At 38.5% G+C, this 11,503-nt stretch overlaps 1 protein-coding gene across 10 annotated transcripts in view; it reads left to right on the top strand.

Annotated features, from left to right (window-relative positions):
* Positions 1 to 11,503, top strand: part of MCTP1 (multiple C2 and transmembrane domain containing 1) — a 275,168-nt gene that overhangs the window by 164,662 nt on the left and 99,003 nt on the right. For all 10 annotated transcript variants that reach the window (XR_010469182.1, XM_065046966.1, XM_065046968.1 and 7 more), the window contains one exon: positions 1,394 to 1,487. Coding sequence is in view for 9 of the 10 variants with exons in the window: in XM_065046966.1 (XP_064903038.1) it covers positions 1,394 to 1,487 (94 nt within the window). In the remaining variant the exon portion in view is untranslated. The remainder of the gene's footprint in view (positions 1 to 1,393; positions 1,488 to 11,503) is intronic.

The following is an 11,503-nucleotide window of genomic DNA, read 5'->3' as shown; positions in this document are numbered from 1 at the left end:
ACAAATTAATATCGGGGTGTGATTTAACTGTTAGAATTGGCTCACTAATGAAAAGACAGGGATGCATATTACGTGTCTAACATTTGAATAGATAGGTTACTTGCGCACAAACATACTGTAGTTTTTTGCAAGTCTACATGTAATATTACATTTTGGCAGTACCTGTGTTTTTCAGGTCAGTGATGTTATTTATTCTGGTTTTCCATAACAGTCAATTTTGCCTTCATAATAAATTAAAGAATTGTTGACTGGGTGTTTTACTTCACGTTTGCGTTTTCTACAAATCTAGACATGATCGTAAGTAGTGGAAAAGGATTTACTTGGGCTACATTAAAATTTTAGAAAAGCCCACAGGCATTAAATGAATTAGTCCAGATTTTAAAATACTTGAAAATAAAGGTACATGCTAGTATTTATGAACAAGACTTGCAACAACAACCAAAAATTAGTCCATATAGTTATAGATATCTCTATCTATCTATAGATACATAGATATCTATACATATATACATAGATAGATAGATACATATATACATGTATCTGTATCTATATATATGATTTAAAGTGGATTTGAAAGTCTAATTTTAGTCTCTCCTCTTGAAGTTTCTTCCTTTAGTTTACCTAAAAACTAAATGATAATGTCAGGTTTGGTTGTAATTGATTGCAAGGTCAAAGTTGCATTCGATGTTCTGTCATTTGAGAATTTTGCAATATCAGGCCTAACTGGTGCAATACTCCAGTTTGTTACTTTTACTTATTTGAAAAAAGAGCAGCTTTCCAAGCAGCTTTCTAAAACTATGCTGGATGAATAAATGCAAGTGTTAGTCTATTCTTTATTTTTTTCTTCCTCTTTTTAATATACGCAGATATTGCAGAAATTTGTGTTTAAAAAATATGTATTTGTAGCAAGTGCTTTCTGCCGTGACATTGGAATCATCTTTTAATTCATTTTTTTTCTAATCTTTTTTGCAGGTCATTATTTTGAAAATGATTTATTTTGATTGTTTTTACTTATGTTATTTGCAAGCTGCATGCAAGCTTATATATGCATATACGATATGTTGAAGCTTAGATATAATGATCAGCTACAGCAGAAATTATATTGGCCCTAAATCACTGTTCAAAATGTTATTGGAGGATTAATTCAGTAGAATTACTGTTATATTTAATCACTCATATTCTTATTTTTCCTTTGCATTTTTGATTGATAGGTTAAAGTTGCAAAATACTGAAAGAAACACAGATAACTGCACATTCTTTGGATAATAATAAAGTATAAGTATGCTAGAGAATTACACTAACTTATATCTAGGCTAGGGAGAAGACTATTAATATTGCGTTTAGTTCGTCTTCTTTGCAACCCAGAATTATTTTTCTTCTTATTATTTTCTAGAGTCTAATGTCGATGTTCCATAACATGAAGGATGTGGGATTTCTTCAGGTGAAGGTCATCAGGGCAGAAGCGTTGATGGCAGCTGATGTCACAGGCAAGGACTCATTTAGTTTCTGTGACAGTAAATACTGTCCTAAGACCGGGCCTTTTAGACGTGAAAAAAAACATGTTTAAAGCAGAACTTTATTGAAAGATTATTGTCTGTTTGCTCAGTCTGACCTCCTGCTCGTTAAGGAAAAAATCCTCAGAGAAACAAACAGAACTTCTGTAAGCAAGGCAGCAAGACGCACTGTTATCAGAGTCCTACATAGGTTATTTCTCAGGTGGGTGAAACACACAGTTTTCTCCATCAGAGGTCCTGCAAAAAATAAATAGAAAATAGGTCATTTTCTAGCAGATAAAATATGCAAAGCTTATCCAAATTAGAGCTGAATTCCAGAGGAGGAGACAAATGAAAGGTGTTAGACTTAGATACTCCTTCAAACTCGTTGCCAAAAGAAACACATGATATTTGCTAGATATTCAGCAAGTGCCAGTGGTTTCAGACATTTCAAATAAATTCGGTTTCCCATAACTACTGCTGATCTGTTTAAGAAGAGAAATGAGAAAATCTTCTTTTCTTTTCTATTTTATGTGATGTAAGCTGAAAGGCTAATTTAACCTTCTGCTTTTCAAAATAAATAAAAAGTATTTCAACCATACTGACCACATTTCTCTGGAAATGTCCAAGTTATCTCCTGTAAGTACAGTGACCTTCACACTGCACAAGCTGAATGGAGCAAAATGAGCTGCTTCTGTGTCAGAAAATGGCCCTTTCTGCCTTAAAAAAAACCAAACAAACAAATAAAAAAACAACCAAAAAATCCCATTTACTAATCTAGCTGTTTTAACTACATTTGGACATAAATGTTCTGTTACAGGAGCAGATGCAGATATATATAACAACATACTCACTTTTTAATAGTTTTTGTTAATTAGCATGAGTATCGTTATTTATTTTCTTTTTTTTCTCAGACAAGGTAACAGAGCAAATATTTTATTGCTGAAGCAGATCTTTGAGTTTGTGGCATGCAAAATAACAGATTCCATTTTCGAGGAGGCAGAAGAAATGCTTCTAAAGATTCCTCACTCTGCTCTGACCTTCTAATCCAATGTGGTCTGAACAGAGAGAGAGATTAAGTTATTCAGGGGCAAATGGGATAATTCAGTCCCTGACCTCGTTCAGTCTTCGACTTTTCCAGATCAACATGTCATTTATGCTGGTTGAACAAATTTTTTGGAAATACATTTGATTCAATTAAAGATGTATAGGTCTACCAAATATTTTCAGACATTGCATTTAAAATGACAGTCAGGAAGACGGGGAAGAACACTCAGTACCTTCTTGTGTCCTGCATATTTTGTTCATTAACAAGAAAAAACAGCAGTTATGTTTTGTAAGATGTCTGTGCAGACTTTACAGAAATCATTGTATATTTTGGACAAAAATACCTGGTATTTCTAAAAGAGGACAAAGGGGTTTTATTAACTAGTGCAGTAATTTATAGCTATTTTTAGTAGCTTGCCGGTATGCACAGATCATTCATTTCAGATTAATCTCCAAATAGTAACATTTAGAAATAACTCAAAGTAATTATTTGGTGATTATCAATAAACTGTGTTTGCAAAAAAAGGTGTAAAAGTTGACCCTCCACCTTTGTTCAAATGGGCAACACTTATTAGTCCGTATGGAGAGCACTGTGATCAGTGGTGTGATTTACACAACTAAAGATTGCTCGTGTGAGTAAAAGCTAAGGACTAGTTTGATCTTCTTACTATATCCTTTTTTCAGAATTAATCTTTTGCCTTCCCCTGAGTCTGAAAAGTATCTGAAACACCTGTATAGTACCTGTGTGGTTTGCTCTGTTTCCTGCCTGCTGAACATATCCCGTTTCACTTTCAGGAATCTTCTCATGTAAAGTAATAAATCAAAATTTATTAGTTTGGGCTGAATGGCTTTTAAAAATCCTTGATATTCCATCATTACACATAAGCATAGACAGAAAAAGATTTCTGTAATCTTTTAAGTAGTCATCAATCTTACTACAGTTGCAAGGATTTTTTTTTTCCCCCTTTCAAAATGTGAAATTTTTCTTTTGTTACCATACATTCATTGAGCGGCATTGTAATACTGTATTAACTCTGTGTGAATAAAGAGCAATTGAGACTCCTGTTGAATGAATGAGTAAAAAGCACAAATTGCTTTTTAATGAAACCCTCAATTCTTCTCCTTTCCACAGAAAGCCCATAGTCTTGTTCAGCTGAATGCTACTACAGTAGGTCACTTCAGTTAAGCCCCTAATAAACTGTTGATAGTCGAGGGCAGGTTTTTCTCCCGTCTCAATAGCCCAGTGTTGGACAGTGCACTTCAGATCGTTAAGGTTAGTGCAGATTTTTCTACTTTTTTTTAAAGAAAGAGATTAAGGATGGAGGTTCAGGCCTCAGTTTACAACCCCCCAACACATCCGTGGGCGTTAAACAAGATGCGAGTGTGGGCTGAAATTTGGGTGAAATTGCAGGCAATGGGAGCAATTGGGCACTGTCAGTTTGAAAATGGGGCACTGCTTAACGGGCTGTAGCTGGATTTGAAAAATACCCCAGAAAAGAACAAAAAGTGAGAATTCTCCTCGCTCAGCCCACTTGCAAAGACATCAAGGACGGGGGCAACCAGGGAGAGGTTGAGAGGTTCCCTACCAGGGCTTGAACACTCACCTTAATTTCAGGGACAGCTGAAAAAGGGGACATCTTCCAGGACCAGAGATCTTTTGAGAACTTGCCAGGTCTGTGAGGATGTTTCCCCTGGAAAAAAATAATACAACTGTCTTTCTGTGGTCAAACACAATTTTAGGGCTTCCACCAATGCAAAACTATGTTCTGTTGGAAACTGCAGTCATAGCAAATACCCCTTCCTGGAAAACATGTATTTTTTTAATATGTGTTTTTGAAACTACAATCTAACAAATGGAAAGACGTAGAGTGTAGCGTTCACTTTTTCTTTCTCTTCCTGAGAAGACGGTTTCATCTAAATCTTCCATTATGTTTTAGCTATTCAGGCTCTTTTCTCCCTAAATCCTCAGCTAAAAGTTACACTTACCCCTTTCCCCACATCTTTGCTCACTCGTGCTTCTTCTTGAGGTTCCACCAGCCTTCTGGAGGGTTCGGCTGCTTATGTAACCCTGGCATAGCAGCCTGTGTGCCTACAGCCACCTCATTTTACATGAAAAAATATTCCAATGGTGCAGGAGAATGTCAGGTGTAATGGACTCATCGTGTCGGTTCACCTGTGAAATTAATAATATCCTGTTCACCTAAACTGTGTGAGTTTTGCAGAGCAGTAGGACCCTCACCATGACATGGTGCCACTTTAGGCAGTGGTCAGGTAAGAGAATTCGTTCTGCAACAAAGTAGGTGTAGGTGGGTCATGGGGAAGGCTCTTGGCTTTGCTGGGGCAGACACGTTCCTCCTTTCCTTGTACCACAGAATAAAACTCAAAGCCTCTCCCTTCATTACTGACAAGAAGCACGCAGGGTGGGAAAAGACGTGCACACAGGTTTGATCAACTTCAGCGAAAGTCCCATTTGAGGAATAACAGTTAGCAACTCTGATTCATTAGCAGAGCAGCATCCGAGCTCACAGCCCGCCTGGAAAACAGTTTGTTTTGCTGTCTTTGGGCGTTAATTAAGACGTGTTCAGCCCCAGCCCCCCAGCTCCCCTCTCCCCGGCCCCCACCCCGCTTGCCGTGTCACAGACCGGCGATCAGACGCTTTCAGATGGTCCAGCCCATGACTTTGACCTTCCGCGCGGTCCAGCGTTCCCTGGGGAACCGTTCAGCTCATGAGGTCTGATTTCACACTTCCAGGATGCCTCGGCTCTCTTAACAATGACAGGGAGACAAAGCCCTTTAGAGCGGGCCGCATGGGGACTTGTTTAAATTGGAAACTAGAGAGGAGTCAAGGAACAAGGTTACAGGCTACAGAATAGTGCTTTTAATAAAGAGCTCACAGCTCTGGTTCAGCTCAAAGAGGGCTACCTCTGTACAATTAATTGAGACATTTATCTGGAGCATCTTAGGCCTCTACTTTCTCACAGAATTATGTGATAAATATCAGCTAAGAGGCAAATGAGATGTGCATGAAATGAATTTTTAACACTTTGATTACTGTGTCTCCAGTCTTCATTAGAAGTAAATTTATTTGTATTTCTGACCTCATTATTAATCAATTGTCTGCGTGTTTTTTTGGATACTGTGATTTCAAAACCTGGCATATCAGACAGATTTGACTAAAGACCCGAGTGGTGTTTAGGTTTACAGTCAAAGGCTTTTCAGGATTCTGCTCGTCTGAAGAACTGAAACTAAGTAGAGAAAATGAGGCAGATTCTTTTTTTTCCTGCTTTTTCAGTTTTATGTTTGATTTCAGCCTCTCTTCTAAGAAAACTCCATGTTAAAATTTTGATTAAGGTACTTGAAAGTAGGATGAAGATACAGAGATTTTTAAATGTGCGGAATGTAAACGAGCTTTCTAAAATCTGTTCTACTAAAATGTCCTAATACCGCATGTGCAAACATAGTCTTTGAAATCGTTCTTCAAATGCTAGGAAATGTCAGAGTGATGTACACAAACGTTAAATTCACAGAGGTATGGAAGCCCATACGTGTAAAATTGAAGGAATAAATTCAGAGGCCCTTTGGAAATATGGTTCCTAAAGTAATTTGCTCTGTCAATTAGTGCAGAAAGGTTTCAATATACACTTGAATTATCTTCACAAAGTATGGAAATCTACTGGATGCACAGTGTTCTGTGGTAGATAAAATCTCACGTGGTCCTGGTCACCTGAAGACATCAGTCCAATATCACGTACCGCAAATCTACATATTTTTAAAGAAAGTAGCAGTTTTAGTGTACTAGTGGAAAAATTAGTATTTAAAAGATGTTTTTGGTTAACTGTAGCATTTAGAATTGAATATACAGTAAAAGGATGAGTTGTGATTGCTAACTTTTTTTTTTTTTTTTCTGTAAATATTCAATGGAAAGTGATTTAAACACAATTGTGGCACAGCACTGAACTGTCTGGTAAAATACTGCATGTGTTCGTGACATCGGTCTGCTAAAACATGTTTACAGCAGGACTGTTAGGGAAGAATTATCATTTCCATTGTAAAGATGGAAGACTAAGGGAGGTTAACTGACTTCACTGAGGCTGACGGAGCAAGTCCTTGTCGAAGCTCACATTCGGCTTGAGTCCTGCGCTGAATCCATTAGATAAGGCGGCTTGCCAGGCTATTGAGCCATCGGTCCCTGGCCAAAGGTTGCGTTGGCTGCTCCATCGCAAGCAGCTGGCTGGCAGGGAGCTGGGGACAGCATTGGTGACATTAGTGTCTGCCTGAATGGCACTGCCCCCTCACAGTCATCAGCTGCCTGTCTTGTCTTCCCCAAAAATAAAGGGCTATTTTGGCTGCGGGGACTCGGACCCGTAATGGACGGGCATTGCTGTAGTGGGGGAGAACCGTAACAGTCTGTGAAATATTCAAACAATATTTCACCTTTTGGAACCATATTAAACTTGGTTGAACTTTGTGGAGTTCCTGACTTTTGAAAGCAGGAATAGAATTGGAATCTCTTATTAAATTTTTGAACTGTCTTTGTGATTCTAGTTCTGTTTTGATAACCTAATTTGAGCAAAGCAAAAAAAAAAAAAAAAAACACCTCATGTAATACTTAGTTCAGAATAAAGGTGCCAGTTTTCTCAAATTCATTTCATGATCTGGCCAGCGCCGACTTTCTGTCAGTTTGTGTAACTTTACAGACTGATCGGTGGCAGGCAAATGTTAAATGCCAATCTACATTTAGCCTGCCACTTGGTTCCTTTTGTTGAGAAAACTGCTGAAGGAACAAAACTAGGATGTTTTTTACATCTTTGGACGCATACTGAAGCAATGCATGCTTTCCATAGACATGGTAGAAGGCTCTCCCCAGGGCTCATGGGGAGCCACCCACACGCTTCTTGGCTTCCATCCACCCTGGAAAGCAATTGCATCACTGGTAGCTCCTTAGCACCAATTAAGAAAGAAAGAGTCATTCTACAGTGACTGATGGTCTTTGTGATATTTTATTTTCTTTCCTACAGGGTGGATTTTCAAAGACTGAAACAGAAAAGCATGATGTTTATGACTGTAGACAGGTGGTTTTTTTCCTCTTTAAAGCAGGGAATCATCTTGCTGCATAAAATATGGATGTTTCCATATGTTTGTTTACTAAAGTCTCCTTTTTTACAATATTAACTGAATAAGATGCGGATGAAGTGGTTTTCTGGAGACAAACGCTGCATGTATTTAATCAAGTTTTATAACAAAAGGACATCACAGTTTGACTTGTACAAAATACAGCAAGCAAGAAATGCAAATTTAAGCTTCGACAGCTTTTCATCAAGGGAGACTCTGCTTTGTGTACAGTGGAGCTAGAAATTAAGTGCAAAAGTGCACTTATGTTGAATCAAAGCCCCTGTTTGGAAGAAATGCTCTGCTCCAAAATGATTTTTTGCTAGGAAAACAGTCTACCAAGAATCAAAATTTTTTATAGCATAACTTCCCTTCAGGGACCATTGAAGGACGTATCTGTTTAACTTGCCCAGAAATATGAATTATATTATATTGCAGTTTGACACCTCAGCTGTTCAGGTAAAGTTCCTATTTACACAGACAAAAGATGCTTGCGTCCAAGTTGGCTGTATGTCTTTCAATCTCTTGTGAAAAATCAGTACTTTTGGAGTTGAATTTGAGATGACGCCCAACGTTTTGTTGGTTCAGCTGCCCACTAGGCTGAGTCCAGCTCAGCTCCAGCCTGGACAATAGGCTGCAGTGGTGGGTGTCTGAGATGGGTCCACCAGCTCAAGAACATCATTTCACAAGGATTGAGAAGCCAACTATCATATTCGGTGCTTGTTGATGGTTTCCAGCATCACAAGCCAGCTGATACACACACATGGAAGTCCTGTGGCCTTTGAACTGATGTAAAAGGCCTTTCCTAAATTTTTCCAAGAGAAAAATACTGCTAAACTGTTAGGCAGTGTGGTGCTGTAGGTACTTCAGAATAAAATTCAGAAGCTAAAATTGTGTGGAGGTTGAGTTTTTGCTGCTCTGATTTTCAGAAAATTTTGAGGAGCAATTAAAAATTATCAGTGTTTAGGTCTCTTTTCTACGATGGAAAGTCTATTTTTTATACTTACAGGGAAACAAAAAAATTGTTCCAGTAGTCAACCTTCTGAGCTCCAGATAATGAATCTGAGCTTGAACTGGCTTCATTTCTTTTGTGAAGGGCTTCCTGGGCTGTGGGGACTTTGAATTTTGAAGCAAATAACAAACGAGACCTCTCTAGTTCCTCGTTATCCTCTCCTGTGGCTTGACCACTGTTGCTGAGTTGGGCTGGTTTGAGCTGGTGCATGTGCAGTTTATCCAGGGATGTGCAGCAGTTCTGAGGAGTCAGATGACAAGTGAAAGACCGACATTTTAATTAACATGTGTATAGTGTGCAACGTGAGGGACACGGTGCTTATTGAAGTAAAATACTTCACTTAGGTCTAAGTAATCTCAGTTTGGGCTCTGGTCACACCAGCTGTCTAAGGATTAAATGCAGTACAGCATCACACAAAGATATCTTGTCAAACTGGATGCAATGTGTGTGGCATGGGGAATGAAATAGGGAGCTTCAAAAGAAAATTAGGTTCTTTTTTTTTTACAGTGGGAGCTTAATGTTACAACATAGAATTCCTTCTGGGGGACTTTCTCAGATAGTCCAGGCCTGTAATGGGTAAAGGGGAAAAAAAATAAGTGAGGGACATCCATCAAAATGGGCTGATTTCCCTTCCAGATTATTATGCGTGTTATTAGCACACTATTTCTGTCATGTCAGGAGGCCTTAGTACTGCACAGGTATAGTCCAAAAGCACCAGATGTTACAGAAACAGTACGAGTTAATGAATTAACCTCTTACTGAGGTTTACTGCAGGTGTGATTCCAGTCAGTGGTTTTACTACCTACTGGTCTCATTAATTCCTTCCAACAGTGGTGGGTATAACAGTGATGAGTCGCACTGCGGTCACGGGGATGACTAATCAATCCTAAGTGCTGGTTTTGGTGGTGCTGAAACTGTGCTTTCAATGTGCAAGTAAATTCCTTAATCAAGTGGTGGTGGTCTTATACTGGCACAGCGTTGAGCACACATTTAGGGCCAGATTCAGAAGTTTTCGGATGTCCTCCTGATCAATAAAGCACCTCAGAAGCCAATGGAACAGCAGCTGGAGGTCTACGAGAGGCACAGAGCAGGGAGCTGGCTGGAAGTTCCTCTGTAGACAGAGGCGTTCAGGGGGAATTACTTGACATATGACAGGTGATATACATTGATATATGACAGTTGAGATTTAGCTGGTAGCAAAAGACGTACTTGTGGTGACAACGTAATTTAGAATGGTGTGATTGAGCTTAGGCAGCACAAGACTAATGGAAGCTTCTTAAGTTTACTACTGGAACTGCTAGATGGACAGCACAGCTACCTCTTGTTTGAAATCGTTGGTTGCGTTAACTCAACAGAATTTGTCCCGGTCTGCCTTGGTTAGAGTATGTGTTGTGCTGAAGGTACTGTTTTTGAATAATACAGTGATGAACAGACACTGTAAGTTCCCGGATTTCCTTGGTCCTCCTAGAGACCAAAGAGACCTAATGACAACATCTTTTAATATTTTAGTGATATCTTCAGGCTTTCATTGGGAATTATCCCATTATTTTGAACACTTCCAATGCAGCAAGTTGCCGTGGCTGTCAGTGAGAGTCAAGATAGCAATTATTCTTTCTAATAATGAGAACCTGAAAAACAACTGATTGATGTGAGTTCACCAAGTACTTGTACATTGCTCTGGCTTTGTGTGTCTGAATTTTGTTCGCTTGTTTGCGTTGGTATCCAAATAATGTTTGCACTTACCATATGTTTAGAATGTCAGCAGAGTGTTGCCTTTCAGATACCCAGCGTGGCTATGAGTGTTTAACGTACAGAATTCCCATAGGCGATGGTGAAGGGCTTTGCACATGGGAACTGCAGAGCCCCCTCACATGGTGAAAACACTATTCCTTAGTAGAGATGTTCATAGCAAGGAAACTTCTACTTGTCAGCCATGGTATCTGAACCTTCCCTTGTACCATTACACAATATTCCCTTTTGTAAAGTTTAAACTTTCTCAGGTTATAGCATTGGGTAGACATGAAATCTGGAGTATGAGAGGGGGATTCTCTTATTTCTGAAAAACACTTTTCATTGGTTTGATCCAGAACCTCTGTGATTAATGTCACATGTTATTTAGCCTTCTTAAGTGAACTGATATCCATATAAATCTATAAGAAGGGTCATTGAAGAGTGTATGTATGTCAACAGATGCAGAAAATAAATGAAAGCAGTAAATATTTTCTGTTTACAGAAGGTGGACTTTAGATACTGCAGTGCATTTTCCTGTGTCTGCATACAATTAATAAGCACAAATTACGTTGTACCATCATCTGCAAATATGCTTGATGATACTTTAAAAAAGGAGGTAAAGTAATATCACATAGTTTACCTCCTCTGTCAGTTCTGCCTTGTTATTTTAACTGTCTTCTGGATGTTTCTTTCTCAAATACTGACACCTAAAGAACCTTAATGAATATGAGTTGGTTAACTTTCCAATCACCTTTTAGGTTTGCGAAGTAAGGAAATGTTGAGATGTGCCAAATATCCATCTCTGCTGACTAGTGAATTAATCATTTTTCATGTTCAATGGGAAAGATTCAGCGGTATATTGTTTTCTAGAGAAAGCAAACACCAACTTTAACTGTAATTCACAATGTGTTTTAAACAATTATTCTTTATCGTTAAAGTTAATAATATGCACATTAACCTCTGATGTCGTCTGAATCAATACTGCAGTTTGGGAGATGTGACCCCTAGACAGCTTTGTCTAAATATTGATTTCATTGTCATTTGTATAAGGTATGAAACAAATTACATGCCTCCCTAATATCATTAATGTGGCCCCATTGAGCTACTCAAT

This window comes from Columba livia, chromosome Z (assembly GCF_036013475.1).
Source record: "Columba livia isolate bColLiv1 breed racing homer chromosome Z, bColLiv1.pat.W.v2, whole genome shotgun sequence".
Lineage (NCBI taxonomy): Eukaryota > Metazoa > Chordata > Aves > Columbiformes > Columbidae > Columba > Columba livia.
Note: the sequence above shows the minus strand (reverse complement) of the source record. Positions and strands in the feature narration are given on the sequence as shown.